The sequence below is a fragment of the Mytilus edulis genome, chromosome 12 (genome assembly GCF_963676685.1).
Source record: "Mytilus edulis chromosome 12, xbMytEdul2.2, whole genome shotgun sequence".
Taxonomy (NCBI): domain Eukaryota; kingdom Metazoa; phylum Mollusca; class Bivalvia; order Mytilida; family Mytilidae; genus Mytilus; species Mytilus edulis.
The window spans coordinates 56,687,379-56,709,089 of NC_092355.1; the positions used below are offsets into that span (position 1 = coordinate 56,687,379).

At 31.5% G+C, this 21,711-nt stretch overlaps 2 protein-coding genes across 5 annotated transcripts in view; one reads left to right on the plus strand and one right to left on the minus strand.

Annotated features, from left to right (window-relative positions):
* The window catches only part of LOC139499562 (uncharacterized protein C8orf34 homolog), a 30,766-nt gene extending 16,003 nt beyond the window's left edge, over nucleotides 1–14,763 (minus strand). For 3 of the 4 annotated variants that reach the window (XM_071288294.1, XM_071288293.1, XM_071288295.1), the window contains exons 1-8: nucleotides 14,614–14,763; nucleotides 10,893–10,988; nucleotides 10,084–10,129; nucleotides 6,733–6,795; nucleotides 5,788–5,874; nucleotides 5,205–5,408; nucleotides 1,475–1,635; nucleotides 945–1,075 (exon numbers count right to left, since the gene is read on the minus strand). In XM_071288294.1, coding sequence (XP_071144395.1) covers nucleotides 945–1,075; nucleotides 1,475–1,635; nucleotides 5,205–5,408; nucleotides 5,788–5,874; nucleotides 6,733–6,795; nucleotides 10,084–10,129; nucleotides 10,893–10,988; nucleotides 14,614–14,676 — 851 coding nt within the window. In that variant the 5' untranslated portion in view covers nucleotides 14,677–14,763. The remainder of the gene's footprint in view (nucleotides 1–944; nucleotides 1,076–1,474; nucleotides 1,636–5,204; nucleotides 5,409–5,787; nucleotides 5,875–6,732; nucleotides 6,796–10,083; nucleotides 10,130–10,892; nucleotides 10,989–14,613) is intronic. The other variant, XM_071288296.1, reaches the window with a different exon arrangement.
* Nucleotides 14,764–14,902: 139 nt separating this feature from the next.
* Nucleotides 14,903–21,711, plus strand: part of LOC139499563 (kynureninase-like) — a 31,147-nt gene continuing 24,338 nt past the window's right edge. Inside the window, exon 1 of the mRNA XM_071288297.1 lies at nucleotides 14,903–15,034. The gene's annotated coding sequence lies outside the window, so the exon portion shown is untranslated. The remainder of the gene's footprint in view (nucleotides 15,035–21,711) is intronic.

Genomic DNA, 21,711 nt, shown 5'->3' on the forward strand with positions numbered 1-21,711 from the left:
CATTGTTTATGACAATGTTTTTTAAACCAATCCTGATGTTTTGGTGTACACTTTTGAAAGTATTACCCATGATGCATTAGATTCTGAAATGGTGAATTCTAATTGCACTCCACAATTTCCTTATTGTAGAATACATGGGGTTTTCCAAAGTTATAAATAGCGTTGGTGGTTATGAGCTGTAAACTTCATCTAAGGATGCCAACAATATAAAAATCATAAACAAAGCATGTTGGAGGGTACTATTACTAGCAATGCGTACAGCAGTTTTTAACAAGCCATAAAATAAATCCTGAATTTGACTCTAAAATTATATTCTGCTAAAGTTTTTCTTTTTTTATGAAATAGAAATGGATCCGATATGAATAAAATATAATCAGTAAATTAAATAGTCATTGGACTCATTAATTTGACTTGAAAAACTTTCGTTTTAAATTTGGTTATATTAAATAAACTAAAAACTCTACACAAATTATATACATTGACTCTTCACTGTGAAGGTAAATAATATAACTGATACCAGATGTAATTTTAGAGTCAAACCAGGTTTAATGTGAGCTACACTAGCGTATTGACGTGCTTTCACTCACCTTTTTCTGTTTAAACAGATTACAAAACTCATGATTAAGTATCCTATCAATTAACAATTATAAAAAGTATCCATATTTACTTATTAATACTTAAAATGCTTAAATAAAGAAAAAATATACTTTTACTGAGTTTTTTCAAACTCTATTCATTTAAGTAAATGTGATGAAAAATATATATTCTATTCATATGCATAAATGTGAGGATTATATTATACACACATATCAACATATACATAAGCTACATGTATTATAATTTTGTTAATATATATATGACATCACTAAAAATTTTGTCCTTAAACATAACTTTTACTCCAAAATGTATGATTAAGCTCTCATGAAGAAAAAACTAAGCCATACCTATTCATATCTGTATTAGAATTTTGTTTGACCGATTCTTTACAATTCATTAATTCTCCAGCTAATGGATTCTCTTCTGTCCTGTACGGCCTTGGTCCTTTATAATTGCTACTTCTAAATATGTCATCATCCTGTTAAAAAAAATTATAAAGAGTTATTGCCCTTGTACAAACTCTTCAGTGATTGATCATTAATAGTTGTTCTGCAATGGCTTGGTCATTTATTATTACTTCTCCTAAATATGTCACCATCTGTTAAAAAAATATATAGAGAGTTATTGCCCCTGTAAAAACTGAATGGATCCTCCTCTGTTGTGTTATCTATATGAAATGGTGGGGTGGGGTTATAACAGCTCTTCAACTACTATATTAGGTTTGGGATTTTCACAAATATTTTGGGTTCTATAATTACCAACACAAGTTCTCATTATTGTGATACTCACCCGGTGGCATTATTTACTTTTAAATTAATAATATCTCACAATGTTTTCTGAATTTACGGAGTATAAATTGTGAAAACAGCTATATTACCCCAAGTCCTGAGGAAGCCCAAGCTGTTCTTGTATCTTTAGATGTCTCTGTTCGTCTGTGACCTTTTGTTTCTTCTGATTTGGTTTGACCTTCAAAAAGGTCATCAAAACTGGTAGCTGAAACTTTGTTGTCTGCATTCCATCCTTGCTTTTGTCTACGTCCTTTTAACAAAAAAAAAAACAAAAAAAGTTTTAAAAATTGGCTTAATGAGAATTTACTAAAGGGACATTTCATCAATTTGTGCGTATAAGAGACTGATGAATTTATAAATGTTTCCATGAAGTACATTTTTTCTTCAGGCCAATATACCACAGAATTCTGATTTTATAAAATATTTTTATAGGACTGTGAAAATTAAAAATTTCTTGATAGGCTAAAACTGAATTGAAAGTTTCTTATCTAAAGTCTGATTACAAAATAAACATTTTTGGCTACTCATTTTGTTGGTGTTTTTACTATCACTGATATATCTAAATGCTTTACTTATCATGCTTATTGAACTTGCTGATAGAAAATCTTTTTCAAAATAATGAAAGGAACAGGCTTGCTGTAATTCATTAGCAGAAATAAGTGATTATCTCCCTTGACACATTTGGAAACAAACTTATTTTCATTGATTATTTATAATAAAGAATTGAATGCTTATTGATTTTGAAACTCTTGGTGGACAGCTTTGACAGAAGCCCATTTTGTATGAACCACCAGAAGTGTGTCATGATACTAGAAATGTGCCCATGATTATGGTTTTACAACCCTTTAAATTTATTAAAAACAAGAGGTTTTAATTCTTATAAATTCATCATTTTATGCTGCAACCATACCATTACAAGTTAAACGAAGCTTTTGTTTATTTCCTTATAATTACATTAGATGTATGTTTCATTATAATACTTGATCCTGATTGGTTAACTGCACATCACATGTTATTCCGTAAGCAATTGCATCACTCAATAAAACTTTTCATTCATGATAACACGTGGTCCCACAATAAAGTGCACAGGTGAATAAAATAAAAAATATATAAAATTCATGTTTTCATGATCATAGCTAAAAAAATGTAATTATAAGTATTGAATGCTTCTTTTTGTAACTTCATAGGGTTGTAAAAGCGTTGACCGTGCGCACATTTTTAGAATGAAGAGCTTCCCCGCTTCATACAAAATGTACTTCGGTCAACGCTTTTACACCCCAATGAAGTTACAAAAAGAAGCATTCAATTCTTAAATAAGTATAAATGTTCTGATTTCATATAGTTATTTCATATTAACTCCTTTCTAGCCAATTTGCAATAATCTATTTTCACATTTCTCTATTAACTCCGCTGATGACTACCCATATAATAGTAAATCACAAATCACAGTTTCAATAAGTCATCATGCGATAGTCACAAATATATAAATCACTCTCAAAAATTAGTTTGTTCATTAAGGAATGACTGTAATATTTTTTCTGTCTATGAAGAAATAACATAAAAAATTTGGTGCACACTGAATAACCACGTAGCGGGCTATTTGACAGTGTGCACCACATTTTTTATGTTATTTCGAATAAACAGAAACAAGAATGTGTCCAAAGTACACGGATGCCCCACTCGCACTATCATTTTCCATGTTCAATGGACCGTGAAATTGGATAAAAAATATAATTAGGCATTAAAATTAGAAAGATAATATCATAGGGAACATGTGTACTAAGTTTCAAGTTGATTGGACTTCAACTTCATCAAAAACTACCTTGACCAAAAACTTTAACCTGAAACTCGCACCTTCATTTTCTATGTTCAGTGGACCGTGAAATTGGGGTCAAAAGTTTAATTTGTCTTTAAAATTAGAAAGATCATATCATAAGGAACATATGTACTAAGTTTAAAGTTGATTGGACTTCTGCTTCATCAAAAACTACCTTGACCAAAAACTTTAACCTGAAGCGGGACAGACGGACGAACGGACGAACGAACGGACGGACGAACGGACGCACAGACCAGAAAACATAATGCCCCTCTACTATCGTAGGTGGGGCATAAAAATATTACAGTCATTTCTTATAATTTAATTCTAAATTCAATTTTAAACCGTAGAAAACCATGAAAAAACGTTGATGATGTCACGGTCACATGACTAAATTATGTCTATGGGCTGATAACAAAATAACGTCAGCCAATCAGAAGACGTTTTACATCCAAAATTAAATTATTAGTAAATGCAACTAGAAATAAACCTTTCAAACACCTATAATGCAAGTGCTACAGAAATGCTTAAGGTGGTACCCAACACCTTAACTAAAATTAATTTGGATAGTTTAATTTTCTTAAAATTTGGACAATGTATTTACTTTGACCCTTTGACAAAAATATAAAAAATTCAAAAAATTTGAACCAACCGTTTAATCAGAAAAATTACACTGGTTATATAGCAGTTTGGCAAACACTTATTTTGATCATTGAGAAGCTTAATATTCCCTTAACAACACAATGTCATTTAAACGTTCTGCTGATTTTACAGAGTTATCTCCCTGTAGTGTTAGGTACCACCTTAATCAAGGATAACATGTCAGCATCACATTAAAACACTCATATCTTTTTTCTGAATACAGACAAGCACGATTCTTTTTAAATATTATACAATGTTTATGTTAGAGAGACAGAAGGCATGTTAGACACCAATTCTCAGGACAAAATAAGCTGTAAAAAAACATAAAGCAACCCATTTCCAGATAAATATTTCCCATATATCCTTCTACCATTTTTTTGTTATTTTAATTTTGTTAGTGTACATTAAAAGTTATTCAGAATCTTCACAGGAAATGTGAACCCCTAATGAAACCCTATCTGAATGAAATGACTGAAATCATTTCTGTAAAAAAATAAAATAAAATAAAACACGAATGTTTGGTTTAGTACAAATAGCTTTTGGTTTTGGTCATGACTGGCAAATATGACCTTTTTTTTACCCTTGGCCCACATCGTCTGTGCTAAGATACGGAATAACTCCAACTCTTAATTATCAGTCTTTTCTAACTCTATGCTCATAGGGTTGTATTTCCCTTGTCCAGGTAACCAATCATATTGCAAGATTAGCCTAGATATTCACTCAAGTACTATATTAAGATTACATATAAGTCATGTCTTCAAACTATAACAAAATCAAAATTTTGGAATTTTGAAGTAGCCTAAAATTTTTAATAATTCTGATACTTTTGATGCACATATAACCGTTGCAAGCATATAATTCAGTTAATTACGTTAGTACAATGAAAATCAAATGAACCTATTAGAACGCAAAAACCTTAGACTTAAAAACTTTCAATGGATCAAATTATGTGTACTCTAGATTGATTATCAAATAAAGAGGTACAACTTAAGGAACTTTGTAAATATAAAATTGATTAACATTTAATCCAAAATTTGTAAAACTTCCATGATACAGTAAAACCCATCCATTATGATACAAATCATTCTTATTTGAGTTTGCTTTTTTTTTCCCCTCTTTCTTTTTTACATTGGTTAGGAGGGCCAAAGATTATGAGCATCCAAATTTAAATGTAGCCATCAAAAAGATAAATCCCTCATGCACTTTGTAGAAAATATTTGCAGGTCATGCAAATTGCATACCACCAATAACATACGGTCTGCATCAAGCAAGCAGGTCTGCACATGTACATTACACATAGAGATATATACACGAATATATGTTTGATCCTGCGAACCTCATGCTTAAAATTTAAGGTTAACCTGGTGAAATTGGAGTCACTTTCAATAGATCATCAAAGCTTAAAGGCAGTGACTCTGACATTGTTCTGGGTGAAGAATGAGTTTGCTTTACATGTGATCTAGGTGAGGACAATGTTTGTTGTGCTTGTGATCTGGGTGATGAGGAGGTTTGTGCAGTATGTGGGCGAGCACTATGCACTCTATTAGACTTTGGAGAAGTAGTTGCTGAAAGAAATGTTAACAGAAACACGATTAACAAATTAAATAAAGTGTTAGGCCCCTTATTCCTTTAGTGTAGGGGTATAAACCTTTGAATATTGACTGAACAGTGAGCATTCATAATAAGGTCATTTTAAACGAGCTACACAGATTTAGCACAAAATGTTTTCAATTGTGATATATGTAAAGAATGAAAATATTTTTTCTAACAACGAAATTATATAACTGATTTGATTAACCTAAATTCAACACATTCAATGTAATCTCAAATTTTTGAATTTTATTTTTTCCATTGTTTGAATACATGGCAAATGAGAAGTCAAAATTTTTTTTCAAACTGTATTTTTCACAAATTGTATGTCCTTCAAACGTAGTTAAGATATACCTGGTCTTGCATGTTCTGGTTCATCTGGACTCTTTGGCTTAGGTTTTTTACTGTGTGTCAACCATGGCTTATTATAACCTCTATCATCTATACAATTAAAAGACAATAATAAAGAAACCAAATAAACATATAATTAATTAAGGGGGATTTAAATAACTGATAGAGTTACAAAGTTGGTATGCCTTCTTTCCATTACAGTTGTTGTCATGGTTGTGTAGGACAACAAAGCAAGAAAAATAAAATTTTGACCAGTAAAATGAGATTTTTCCTGAATGACTGATCGAATGTTGTATATTTTTGGTGGGATTTTTAGAATAAATTAATAAAGCTATAAAACCAGGCTTATTTTACCAATTCTATAAAATGTCTGTAACAAGTCAGGAATATCAATAAGACAGTTATTATCCATTCTTTTGATGTGTTAAATGCTTAATGCAATACAAATTTTCTAAAGGCACCACGGGTAAAATATCACGTTGTGATTGGTTTAACTCCGTCACATGGTGACCCCCTATGAGACCGTATGGGGTTAGTGAATTCCATAGGGGGTTCATGACGCGTTAATGTTGATTCATCTATTAATGTTGTTGTGTACGTTTCATTGCTTATTTTTCAACATATACGTTTATCTACCGACCCCTACGGATCCATAGAGGGTGCATAAAATCCATAGGGGATTCGGCCTCCAGCCTCACCCCCTATGAATTTTACTAACCCTCTATGGATCTGTAGGGGGTCAGTAGCAAACCATATAACTTATAGTATCATGTGTATGCAGACTTTGGCAAAACTATGAAATCAATTATCCATGAAAAACACAATTGTTTCTCAATCCACGAAAACTGGTACCCATGAAAATAAATAAATCTACATAGAAAGATTTTTACAATGTTCCTCCAGGTTAATTGATGAAAGAAGATGAATAACAAAATTAACACATTTTACCTGTTCCTGATGCTGCCCAGGTGTTGGATTTTCTGCTGGGTTCTGGACTCTTTGTTCTTCTTCCTATAAGATATCATATAATACGGAGACAATTAATGTTGGTTGCCGGAAATAAATGAAATATTTTTAGGTGACATACATGTCATGCATGTATTAGGTACCAGTGTAATTAAATATACATTATATAGCATGTATAGGAAGATGTAATTTGGTATGAGTACCAATGAGACAACTCTCCACAAGTAACAATTTATAAAAGTAAACCAGTATAAGTCAAGGTAATGTGTGCATTATAACATACAATGTATTGCCATAACTTTTTTTCTAAAGTCTAACATTTGGGATTCAATTGCACAGATCAAAGCTGTAGTACACCAGTACACCAATACTTTAGTTTTGGAGTCTTTTGTAAAAAAAAGTTCATGTGTCAAATTTATTCTGTTTAAATTGCTTAAAGTATAACCATGATGACTGTGAAGACAGAACATACATTGCTTTTCCAGTAAAGTGTCCGTATTTGCCTGTCCCAAGTCAGGTTGTGGTTTGTTGCTGAGTTACATATTTGTTTTTCGTTCATTTTTTGTACATGAATTAGGCCATTAGATTTTCTCGTTGGAATTGTTTTACATTTGTCTTTGTAGGGCCTTTTATTGTTGACTATGCTGTAACATTGTGTAAGAGCTTTGATAATTGTTGAAGACTGTACTGTGCCCTTTAGTTGTTAATTTCTGTGTCATTTGGTCTCTTGTGAAGAGTTGTCTCATTGCATTGGCAATCATACATTGTACCACATCTTCTTTTTTTTTATATCATATTACAATTACAGATTATGTTCAGGTGCTCCTATAAGAATGTCCCATAAGTCCAGTAAGAATTTCCAAATGCTCCACTAAAATGGTCATTGTCATGTGTTCCACATAGAATGTCCTGGTTTTACTCTAAGAAAGTCCTAGTGTTCCACTAAGAACGTCCAGGTGTTCCTCTAAAAATGTCCAGGTGTTCCACTAAGATGGTCATTGTCATGTGTTCCACATAGAATGTCCTGGTGTTACTATAAGAAAGTCATAGTGTTCCTCTAAGAAAGTGTTGGTGTTTCACTAAGAAGGTGTTAATGTTTCACTAAGAATGTCCTAGTGTTCCTTTAATAATGTCCTGGTATTCCTCTAAGAATGCCCTGGTGTTCCTCTAATAATGTAATAGTGTTCCACTAGACATTTGCGAAAACTGTCATGCACCTACGATTAGGATTACAGTTACACTTACAGGTAGCATTTAAATGTTGGGCATTCTCAAAGTGTAAAAATTAACCGTCGATCCAAAACAATGTAACGATTGTGATGTTTTTCTGTAGTTGAACAACTATTTTTTCTAATATATCGAAGTATGATAGAATGAAATAACATTATTTCAAAAATAAAGGATGGGTCTGGTAAGGACCGATTTTGGCCTCAAATTTCAGGTTCATCTGACGAAAGATTTTGACAACTTTTCAACACTTAAGTGCCTGTCTCATTTGATTCATTTAGTTTATTTGAAAGATTTTAACGAATTAAGTCATTAAAAACTATCTGATTCAAGCTCAAATATGAAAAATCTACCAACTATGCCGAAAAATGTCACTTTTCGGATGGTTTTTGTCAAAAATGAAAGTGGCCGCATTGGTTCATGATATCCTCAACCTTTATATATGTTATGTATTATCATCAAATACAACTTACATTTCAATATTAAGGATGAACACGAATGCGGCCACTTTTGTTTTACACGGAAACCGTCTAAAATTTAACTAAAATGCTAAAATTGTGAAGATTTCAGTAATTTAGCATGACTTAATGGTGCTAGTACCCGATATATGTGCATTGTATTGTCAAAAACAGCCCATACTTATGTAGCAGAAGCATTATACTGTCCAATAAATAACTAACAGTTTACATTTTAACAATTTTGTAACTGCTATATTTTCAGGGGTTAAAAAATCCACTAGCCTGACGCCCGGGACTAGAGCATTTACGCATCGGGCAATCAAAATATGTAACCCAATATGCCCGACGGACTAGTAACTAAAAATTTTTGACGTTACCAAAATAAAAAGGAAGAAAGTGGAAATCCTTTCATCACTATTCTATCTTAGCCAATCAGATTCAATTACAATTTACGTCATCTGGGATTCCAAGAATTTGAACTGGTTTGTACACTCATGTTTTTTTACATATTTCTTTTAAATAGAACAAATAACTCTGGGTGGTCCGGTATCATGTATTGATCGCAATTCGAAATATTGATTTCTAATACCATGACCTGTGGTTTTGTACATTTATTTGATTGCTTAATGCTTATGCCGAGATTTTTCAATTAACCGTACTGGGGGTATGGAGAATTGATCATCTTGGCGCGGACAGCTGTTTAGCACGAAACCATGCAACAAAATATTTCTAAATATTTTAGTACAGGCACCCACGGAACTTCGTCAGTTTCAAAACAAAAACTGGAGATGAAGAGGCTAGGGTAACGAGGCTGAAAATTCATCCCCCAAATACTCCAAATACGACCGAAAAAAGCAGGGGGAAACAAATTACAGATTGATTCCCCTTGGCAAGGTCGGCTGTTGGTGATGAAGAGAAAAAAAACAGAGACGATGCTCTGAATATTTCCGTTATTTCCCCAAGCACGCCAACAAAAAGCCTGCTTTATATGTGGGAACAACTAAGTTAGGTTAAGCACCAACAGAATAAACAGCAGATCAACAAAGAATATTAAATACAGGGTATAATATCGCTTTACTTTCTTTATTTCAAATGAAACAGTTTGAAGAGTATCCTCTGAACAATATTTTTGCTAGTTTTCGCATACTAACCATTGCATTTAAAGTACCCTGTTTCACAGGAAAAGTCTATTGCTCCTGTTGATGATATATATGTCATACATCTATCTACACCTTCGGTCCTTAAAAATCCTTGTCTTCGAATACTCGGCTTTGTGCGATCCTGATGGTTTTGAATCTGTTTTGTTGGTTTGTTTTTGTATTTTGATATGACCCCTTGTTTTTGTCATCTGTAATCGTAAGTCTAAAGTGAAATCCTAGGTACAGACGTAGTTTCCGCAAATGTCTACTAAGAACGTCCGGCTGTTCCTCTAATAACGTCCAGGTGTTCCACTAAGAATGTCCAATTGCTCCACTAAGATGGTCATTGTCATGTGTTTCACATTGAATGTCCTGGTGTTACTTTAAGAATGACATAACGTTCCACTAACATGACTAAGAGGGTCCTGGTAAACCACTAAGAATGTTCTGAAGTTCTAATTTAAATTAGAATAAAAATGTAGCATATTATTTGCTTTGTATTTACTTACCCAATCTTTCAGGAGAACTTTTCCTCACAGCACCAAGTCTGATATCCTGAAAATTAAAGTATCAATCTATATAATAATAATAAAACAAGTGTCTAACTTTTCTGACTACATTTTGCAAGTACATCCGAAGTCCTTATGATAGCTGGTATCATATATGTCATCATTTTATTATTTGGCATGAAATAAACTACATTTACAATAATTTTAAAGAAGACATCTTTTTTAGGCAGAAATATAAATTAATGTACTTTGAATACAGGTACTATCAATTGGTTCAAACTGTTCGTTTTACCTGAGGTAAGCTTCATGAAGTTGTTTATTGTTTATTGTAGTTTATCACACTTGTTTTTCGTTTATTATTTTGTACAGAAATCAGACTTTTCATTTGAACTGTTTTTCATTTGTCATGTTTAGGCTTTTCAAACATGTAGTTTGGTTATACATGTTATATGTAGCATGGGTTATCATTGAAGGTTGCTCAGTGATTTATGGTTGCTAACTTCTATGTCTATGACAGAAAGTTGTCTCATAATCTGGTAATACCGGATCTTCTAATTTTTCAAAAGTATAAAATTCCACTCAAGCTGGTGATAGCGGCCATCTTAAACTTGCAGAAAGGTGAGATTTTGTTTTAGCTCTGTGTTAAGGTCTCACTGTGATTTTGAGATGAAGAACAGCAATAAAAGCTGTTCCTTTGCAATTTGTGTGTTTTTTTTGTTGTTGTTGCTGCACATGTATTGATTTTGTGTCATGGATGGATACCCATATATCCTTTGTTTTTCTATTTAACACGAGATAAATTTACTTACAGCAGGTATATCCAGTCCAGCCTTTCTGTATAAAACTTTAATCAGATAGAGATAAGGATCTTCTGGCTGTTCATGTAACACCTTGTTCATCATTTCCTACAACAACATGGTAAATAACTTAAGCTTATAGTAATACAAAATCACTGACTAGTAAGATAAAGCGTAGGCAATAAAAAGAATATATGTTTGTTTGCCCTAACCCTACCTACCTCAACTTTTTTTTTTGTCATGATGTGAAAATATTTTTTTTTTAATCCGATTGGTATGAAGACTTTAAAAAAGCGTCCAACACTTTAATTTAAATTGTCTTTTTGTCTAAAAACAAAGAAAATGCCTAACTAGTAACTACCTATAGCTACCCACCATACATACACTGTCTGCCTTTGGGAAAAGTTTGGGCAAACCAAAGTAATTTTAAGTGTGGCCTTACATGCCTAGGCAGGGGTCGAAATTAGCACTGGTCTGGTGGTCCGAGACCAGTAGAATTTACGTCCGACCAGTAGATTTTGCTAGCTGATGGTCCGACAGACCAGTAGAAATTGTTGATAAAAATCACTGATTGCAACACAATCTCAGTTAATTAACAACAAAAAAATACCTGCGAAACAAATTCCACTGTACAGGGATGTTATTATTTATATTAGTGTTTGTCGAATGAATGTCATTATTTAGGACCAGTAGATTTGGTGCCGGACCAGTACTGCAGTAGATTTACGGTTCACTGGTCCGGCTGGCCAGTACACAAAAAAGCTTAAATTCCACCCCTGTGCCTAGGTATAATTTTTTATCAATTGATTGAAGACATACACGTTAGATAAGGACTTGATAAAAAAAAAACATATGTCACTAGACCAGTGACCTCTGAAAGATTATGTGCATTTATTAAATGTTCATGTCCATATATATAATGATATACATTTCTGACAAGAATAAGTCTTTAACATCAAACCTTTTCCTGAATTGCAGATCTTTGATTGTTTCGTTTATATAGGGTTAAAAGCTTTCCAAGTTGTTCCGGCCCCACGTCGATCCGTCCCAACATCTATCTGGCCCCATATTTAAAGTTGATCAGATCCCAATAAAATAATATATTTATAGGTAATAACAAGAATGTGTCCATAGTACACGGATGCCCCACTCGCACTATCATTTTCTATGTTCAGTGGACCGTGAAATTGGGGTCAAAACTTTAATTTGGAATTAAAATTAGAAAGATCATATCATAGGGAACATGTGTAATAAGTTTCAAGTTGATGTAACTTTAACTTCATCAAAATCACCTTGACCAAAAACTTAAATCTGAACTTCGCACTATCATTTTCTACGTTCAGTGGACCATGAAATTGGGGTCAAAACTATAATTTGGCATTAAAATTAGAAAGATCATATCATCGGGAACATGTGTACTAAGTTTCAAGTTGATTTGACTTCATCAAAAACTACCTTGACCAAAAACTTTAACCTGAAGCGAACGGACACACGGACGGAGGCACAGACCAGAAAACATAATGCCCCTCTACTATCGTAGGTGGGGCATAAAAAGGAAGATATATATTGTAATTCATAAAAAAATTTAATGTTTTAAAGCTGTACCGTAAAAAAATCATCAATCATGTCAATACATGTATTTATCAACTATCGCCATTTGTATGTTTGAATGTTTATCATGTTAATTGTGTATATACTAGTAATATATTTTGGTTTTTTTGTATGAATATTTACTGTATACATGTATTTTTGTTTGAGCACCTCAATGAAAATTAAATTGTTCTAATTGAGTCACCCTTTTAAACATGTTAAGCGTTAAGTAAAGAATTTATATTATTATTAACATGATTATGGAAAATAACTTCATTTTAATATGCAAACATGATACACAATTACAATCATTTTCGTATCATTCAAAATAATGTTGTCAATCATGGATACTTATGTAACAGTAAATTTGGTCCGGTAGTAAAATGTGTCCGCCAGACATTTTTTCCTAGTTAATCAAGTCCATGTCCATGATTTTACTAGGAAAAGAAGTCCTAGGATAAATGTTCCTAGGAAAATAAGTCCATAGCTAGTAAAATATGTCTAGTACTCATTATCCTAGGAAAAATTGTCCCAAGACTTGTTTTTTTATTAGTTTTCCTGTTTATAAAAATCATTCAAAATGGGGGAAAAAATCTTTGTTAATTGGAAAGTGTCATTATGTTTCCTATTAAAATAAACAGCATGAACAGTCAGGGGACTTACTTAAACAAGTGATTTTCTAAATCACTGATTCAAGTAACATTATTTCCATAATGGTTGGAAGTTGGAGTTGTCTTTCTTTAATAATCACCTATTTAAGTAGTACAAATCAATCACTAGAAGAAGTGATTTAATTTTATTGTAGCTTTAAATATAGAATACTAATGATCCAGGGACTAATTATGTTTCTAAACTTATCAGAACCAACATCTGTGTTGTCTAGGATGACCAGGTCATTTCAGGTGATGACCTTGTACTGATTCCAGGATAATGACATAAAAATCACTTGTTTAAGTATCAGACCTCAATTTCCTTCCCAAAAATCACTTCTTTAAGTATTATTCTTTTAATAACCCCCACTAATTTCAACAACCCCGAACAGTGAAATTTTTATCGCGAACAGTAGAATTTTATTACATAATCTGAAAGATGAAACCTTGAACTTCACAGGAAAAATACTCCTACTGCTGTGAAAAATCTTTTAAGAAAGTATCAGTTCATTATGTAAAGCTATTATTATAGCATTTTTTCAACTAAAATAGAATTTTCAGCTGAATGATAGCATCAAAGGCATAAACCTTGCTCCTTAAAAGAAGCAAAAAGTTCATATTTTTTAATTTTACTAATTAAAAGATATTATTTAAACCTATGTGTTTAAAATTTTAAAAAAACTACAAAATCCCAATTTGTGACAAAACCTCAAATTTGCTACTCAAATAAGTGATTTAAAAATCACTTATTTCAGTAAGTCCCCTGACTGATAAAGGACATGTACGTTATTACCTAGACATGTTAATGACATGGACATGATATCCTTCAAAAATTTATCTGGGACATACACTTTTAAACATAAAATTTAAATTTCCATTGTTTATGTGTAATTGAATTTATTATAGAATTTTATAGGACATGATTTCCTAGGAAAATTGGTCTGGCTCTGGGGACATAGATTACTAACGTAGGACTAAATATACTAGTAATATTTGTCCGCCTAGATATTTTTTACCAGGACAAATTTATCACTAACATATACATGTAAGTTCCATTTATGCTGATTTAAATTTGCCAACAAATCCTCCAAAGGCAGTAATTTTTAGATTATTCATTATTTTATAATGGGTCCATAGACATAGGGCCAGATTGACGTGGGAGGGATCGACTAGGGAACGGATGGACTTTGGGACGGATTGACTGCATACCATGTTAAAAGATGTACATGTATACATATAACCAACTTTTATGGAATCTGACAGTACAATTAAGAACTCAAAAAACTTGGGTCTGACTTACAAAATAATTTATAAACCTGGTATCTTTGATGAGTTGTTTTCTTATACATATAGGACAGAGAGTACATGTACCCTAGAATTTGTATATAGTAAGATTTGACTACCCATTGGCATTACCATGATTACTGCAAGTGGTATAAAATTTATAAATAATGGTAAATCAAGAAAAATATGACATGCTTAAATATCAATACCTCAAACAAAGGTGTTAGTCTATGTTTCTCCATATATGTCTGTATTCTTTGAGGTGTACCCATAATTTAATACTTTTAAAAACAGGCTGAGACAAGAATTTGTTTTGAAGTTACTCAGAGGTACGGGGAAAGTAACGAACTCCGATCATTTTTTTGTTGAAGCTTGTTTTGACCAATAGAAGTACACTGGTTTTCTACGATATTTAACTATCTGATTTTAGGTTCTTTAAGAAAAATTATTATCTATACACACAAAGATTAGAATAAATATCTCTAGTACAGAAATATTTTTGTCATTAAAGCATTAACTAGTGTGAAATGAACAAGGACGATATCCCAGAGTAAACAATGTTGAAACAAGTTTGACCTTCCATATTGTACACATTTTGGGACACAAACGGATCAAGTAATTAAGGCCAAGGTGAGTGACAAGACAAAACAGCATAATTTAACCATTTATCAACTTCTATCTGAACGGAAAAGGCACAGGCACTTGTCTCAAATTTTTTTCCTATATTATATTAAGGTATATAGGAATATTTTTTTTGAGACAAGACAGTGCCTGTGGGAAAAGGTAATAAAATAATGTCAGAATTAAACATACTAACTCATCAACATCAATAGAAACAAGTGCCTGTGACAATATGCCAGCCCTCCCCCTTTTTATATTGCTTTAATAATGAATGCTGTATACTGTGAGGTCTGTTTTGTATGATTCACTTTCACCCTTGTACCTATGTGCTCTTTTTTTAGGGTGTGCTAATTTTGATTCAAAACGCACCTTCATGCTCAAACAATTGTGCTACAATTAAGTCTTTACCCCCAAACATATACATGATATAGGACGATATATTATGAAAATTTTAATATTCCAGGGAATGTAAACATATATTTTGGGTCACACTTTCACAAGAGTTGTAAACACTAGACACATCCATTTTCATAGAAAGGGAATAACCCAGTGGTAAATCTGCATGTATTTATCTTTACTGCTACATGTATGTCCATGTATGTACATTTTACAAATTTAAAAAAAATCATTTAATTTAAAAAAAAGAAGATGTGGTATGATTGCACTACAAACTCCTCAGAGTCTGAATTGACCAGTTTTTGTGCTCGACCAGTAAAATCGAGCACACATTTTACTCGACTAGTCTCGACATTGTCTCGACTGTACTTAACTGTACTTAAGTGTACTCGACTAGGTCTCGACTTTACTTAATTAGTCTGATTTAGTACTTGATGATCTTTGTGCAGTCTGAAATGGTCTTGACCAAGGCTCGACCTGTCTCGACCTGTCTTGACTAGTCTCGACCTGTCTCGACTAGTCTCGACTCAGTCTCAATCAGTCTCGACCTGTCTCGACTAGTCTTGACCTTCAAATTTAGTTTTGACTGGTGTAAATCAGCCCATCTAACTAAATTAAATATTGATCTTACAAAATTAAAGCTTATTAGGTAGTTTGATTTATTGCTGTGAAATGAAAGAATTTTATTTTACAATATGTAAAAAAAAAAATTATTATATAAAAATTCAAATAGGCATCTTTAATTTTTTTTATAACTTTTTCAAATCAACTTGGATTTTCATAAAATTATGCAGATATCTTAGATATATATCAAGCTTATTGAATCCCATTTCATTTAGTTTTTTGTTGTATTGCTGTAAAATTTAAGAATTAAAGTAATTTTGGTAAAAAAAGGCTAGGATTTGCAATTCGGACAAAATAGAGATAGTACACTTTAATTTTTTTAATAACTTTTTCAAATCAACTTGGATTTTCATCAAACTATGCAGCTATCTTACATATATATCAAGCTTACTGAATCCCATTTCATTTAGTTTTTTGTTGTATTGCTGTAAAATTTAAGAATTAAAGTAATTTTGGTAAAAAAAGGCTAGGATTTGCAATTTCGGACAAAATAGAGATAGTACACTTTAATTTTTTTTATAACTTTTTCAAATCAACTTGGATTTGCATCAAACTATGCAGTTATCTTACATATATATCAAGCTTACTGAATCCCATTTTATTTAGTTTTTTGTTGTATTGCTGTCAAATTTAAGAATTAAAGTAATCTTGGTATAAAAAGCTAGGATTTGCAATTTGGACAAAATAGAGATAGTACACTTTAATTTTTTTAATAACTTTTTCAAATCAACTTGATTTGCATCAAACTATGCAGCTATATCTTACATATATATCAAGCTTACTGAATCCCATTTCATTTAGTTTTTTGTTGTATTGCTGTCAAATTTAAGAATTAAATTAATCTAGGTCAAAAAAGCTAGAATTTGCAGTTTGAACAAAATAGAGATAGTAGCTTTTAATAACTTCTTAAATTCAACTTGGATTTTATGAAAACTATATAGCTACCTTGGTGATCTTACTAAATTTCAGGTTGTTATGAAGTTTTAAAATATTTTTTTGTCAAATTTAATGACATGTCACTATACATGATTTAATTACATCAGTACACGTGAGTTTTACAGGTAAAAAGAAAGCCCTACTTTTCTTAAACTCGTGTATTACTTATCTAGTGAATTAAAAGCCCTGCGATTTAGATTTAACAGGATGTTGCAACTTTGAATAAATGTTATTTAGAATTTAAAACTCTCTGGTAGATGTGATCTTTTTAATAAATTTGCCCCAAGCAGAAGGTATTGCTTTATAAATCACCACAAATCAGAAGAACTATTTTAATAATTTCTAATGTTTCATCCCTTTTTGATATATTTATATAGTGTATATCAAAAGGAATAAAACATTAAAGGAATTATATTAATATTTTATATATACTTTTTCCCAAATTATGAGAAAAGATATATTTCTTAAATCGTAGCTTTTTGACCTAGGTTAATTAAATTCTTAAATTTGACAGAAATACACCAAACAAAATAACAACCTATGATTCAGTAAGATCAATATATTGCAAAGATATTTGTAGAGTTTGATGAAAATCTAAGTTGATTTATCAAAGTTATGAAAAGATTAAAGTGTACCATCTCTATTTTGTCAAAACTGCAAATTCTAGCTTTTTTACCTAGATTAAATTAATTCTTAAATTTGACAGCAATGCAACAAACTTTATAACAACCTGGGATTCAGTAAGAAGATAACATCACCAAGATAGCTATATAGTTTCAATAAAATCCAAGTTGAATTTAAAAAGTTATAAAAAAAATTAAAGTGTACTATCTCTATTTTGTTCGAACTGCAAATTCTAGCTTTTTTGACCTAGATTAATTTAATTCTTAAATTTGACAGCAATACAACAAAAAACAAAATGACCTGGGATCTAGTAAGCTTGGTATATATGTAAGATAGCTGCATAGTTTGATGCAAATCCAAGTTGATTTGAAAAAGTTATTAAAAAAATTAAAGTGTACTATCCCTATTTTGTCCGAAATTGCAAATCCTAGCTTTTTATACCAAGATTACTTTAATTCTTAAATTTTACAGCAATACAACAAAAAACTAAATGAAATGGGATTCAGTAAGCTTGATATATATGTAAGATAACTGCATAGTTTGATGCAAATCCAAGTTGATTTGAAAAAATTATTAAAAAAATTAAAGTGTACTATCTCTATTTTGTCCGAATTGCAAATCCTAGCCTTTTTTTACCAAAATTACTTTAATTCTTAAATTTTACAGCAATACAACAAAAAACTAAATAAAATGGGATTCAGTTAGCTTGATATATATGTAAGATAGCTGCATAGTTTGATGCAAATCCAAGTTGATTTGAAAAAGTTATAAAAAAAATTAAAGATGCCTATCTGAATTTTTATATAATAATTTTTTTTTTACATATTGTAAAATTAAATTCTTTCATTTCACAGCAATAAATCAAACTACCTAATAAGCTTTAATTTTGTAAGATCAATATTTAATTTAGTTAGATGGGCTGATTTACACCAGTCAAAACTAAATTTGAAGGTCAAGACTAGTCGAGACAGGTCGAGACTGGTTGAGACTAAGTCGAGACTAGTCGAGACAGGTCGAGACTAGTCAAGACAGGTCGAGACAGGTCGAGCCTTGGTCAAGACCATTTCAGACTACACAAAGATCATCAAGTACTGAATCAGACTAATTAAGTAAAGTCGAGACCTAGTCGAGTACACTTAAGTACAGTTAAGTACAGTCGAGACAATGTCGAGACTAGTCGAGTAAAATGTGTGCTCGATTTTACTGGTCGAGCACAAAAACTGGTCAATTCAGACTCTGAGGAGTTTGTAGTGTTGCCAATGAGACAACTGAGTCCATAAGAGACCAAAAGACACAGAAATTTAAACCTATAGGTCATTGTAAGGCCGTCAACAATGAGCAAAGCGCTAGCCCATACTGCATAGTCAGCTATAATAGACCCTGAAATGACAAAAATAAAACAATTCATACAAGAAAACAATGTCTAATTGGGCCAGTGATGTAACATAAGGCCAACTAAAATTAATAAGTAGATTTTCATCCAAATTTTTGAAAAAAATGGGGCGGGTGGGAGGATTTTTTTTTTTTAATTTTATTTCATATGAAACCTTTTTGTCATGTGTTATTTATATATGCAAGTGTTATAATAAGCTTATATCATGTAAATACATCCATAAGGTATCGTGTATCAGACAATAACAATCAAACCAAGGAGTAACCAAAGACTCATAAAACCAAAAGACATTTACATCAAGTTACAAATAATAAGTAGGAAACAACACGAACTCCACTAAAAACCAGGGGTGAAATCTGGTGCTCCGGAATGGTAAGCATTTCCTGCACCGTATACGGCACACGTCGGGTTATTTCTTTGTTCAGTTTGGTAATGATGAAAGGTTGTTATTACTGAGGAAGAATATCACTGAGACATGATTTCTGACACACTTTTGTCATAATGGCCAGTCAGGTCATGATGGCGACCATTAAATTGCTTGAGTGATGACCTTAATTTGATTGATTCATAGCCCTGTCTTAGCAACTTTTGAGAAAGTAGTATTCCTCTTTCAACAAAATCAACGTACTTTGAGCTAGCTCTAGAGTAACGTATCAATTGAGACACATATACTCCATATGCTGGTTCCGCTTTCTCAAAATTATAAATATAAAAGCTAAATCTAAATCTAAGAGCTTGCTATGAATTAATAAATTAAAAAAGCGTATGTTTGTTGATTTTTTTTAACTCAATATACGGTCACCAATCTAAAAAGTTCATGCTTGTGTCATTTTCTTTATTCCGGTCAAATGTGTTCCACGATTCTAACACTTTTGGGTTTCATTCACAGTCCAATTTTTTTGACACAAAGTTATTGCATAAATAAAATAAATCCAAGGTGTTTTACTCACAAACATTTGTGTCATTTGTGACATACGCTACGGCGATTTGCGTTCTTGGACACAGCGTATTACTCGTAACCCGAATATTTCACGCCCTCTCTATTCTCGGTAAATGATGTTGTCATCATAGATCAGCAGAATATATCGACTTAATCATTTAGTAAGAATACTCTACGAAATATGAAAACCAAAATTTGAAACAGGAAGTTTTACATGAAACGAAATTATCGACGGTTACCGGTAACGGAAATGAACAAAATCCGGAAATTGTATTTTTTTCAAAAATAAAAAAAATCGGGGCGGGAAGATTTCAGAGGGGCGGGCGGGGATGAAAATCTATCAATTAATTTTAATTGGCCTAAGAAGAAACTATAAAAAAAAAGTTGAAAACTACTCATCAGATGGATACAAATAGAAATACATATAAAGTTAAAGTTATATAACAAGACCCTATTAGAAATTAACATCACATACCACTGTTACCATGGTTACGTCCTTTCATATTGAAATTTTAATAAAAATTTGCATATATAGGTTTTTTTTTACCTTATCAATTAAATAAAATATGTAATAAAAATATACCTGCATGTGCTACTTTTTGTGTAAAATGAGGTTGAAATTTCAGATATTTGTTCAAAATTTGGATTTGTTGACATACATGACATATTTTTCCTTTCAAAAGAATTACATATCTTTTTTTGTTTTAAAAAATAAACACAAGCTGATTTTAAAATATATTTTTGTAAAATTATTTGTAAAATCTATTCTATATAAGTATCCAACAAATTTGTGAATTTTTCTAAGATATAACTCATTTTGATCAAATGTTCATGAATTAAGAAAAAAAAACGTATTTTTTGGCTGTATATCAAATTAAAAAAAAATTGCATTATTGACTTTTTTATGAAAATTGGTAGAAATAATCTTCATACTTAATTAAGCCAAGGATTTGTATTTGTCACTATACAAATCCTTGATTAAACCTAATCAGTCAGGGGACTTACTGAAGTAAGTGATTTTTATGTCATATTATCCTAGATTCAGTACAAGGTCATCACCTGAAATGACCTGGTCATCCTAGACAACACAGATGTTGGTTCTGATAAGTTTAGAAACATAATTAGTCCCTGGATCATTAGATTAGTATTCTATATTTAAAGCTACAGTAAAATTAAATCACTTCTTTTAGTGATTATTTTCTACTACTTAAATAGGTGATTATTAAAGAAAGACAACTCTTACTTCCAACCTTTATGGAAATAATGTTACTTGAATCAGTGATTTAGAAAATCACTCATTTAAGTAAGTCCCCCAACTGCTAATGTGATTTTAAAAACGAGGGGTTCATGAAATCCTTTTCAAGTTGTATCAATTTGATAAAAATCACTCAAAAAAGGCATCTTTCCCTGATTTGTTACTGTAAAATTTTTTTTAACTGTTTGAGGTCCTGAAAATAACAATTTAATAGCAATGTTAGCAACGTCATTACCTCCTCTGTATCATATGCCCCAAAAAGAGCACATACATCATGTACATAGGAAATCTGTAATAACAAACTTGTGTCTTACAATCATGACAACTATGATCCATCATTTGTCTTTACTCATTCCAATCTAAACATGCTAAAGTTAATTTAAAAAATTTTTACTTTCATTATATTACTCAACTTTTGTTCACTTGAAACATGGTAAAGATTTTTTTAATTCATTGAATATTTTAAATTTGTGGTTTTACTTTACCCATCATGCATGCCCCTGAAATCCACGAAAACA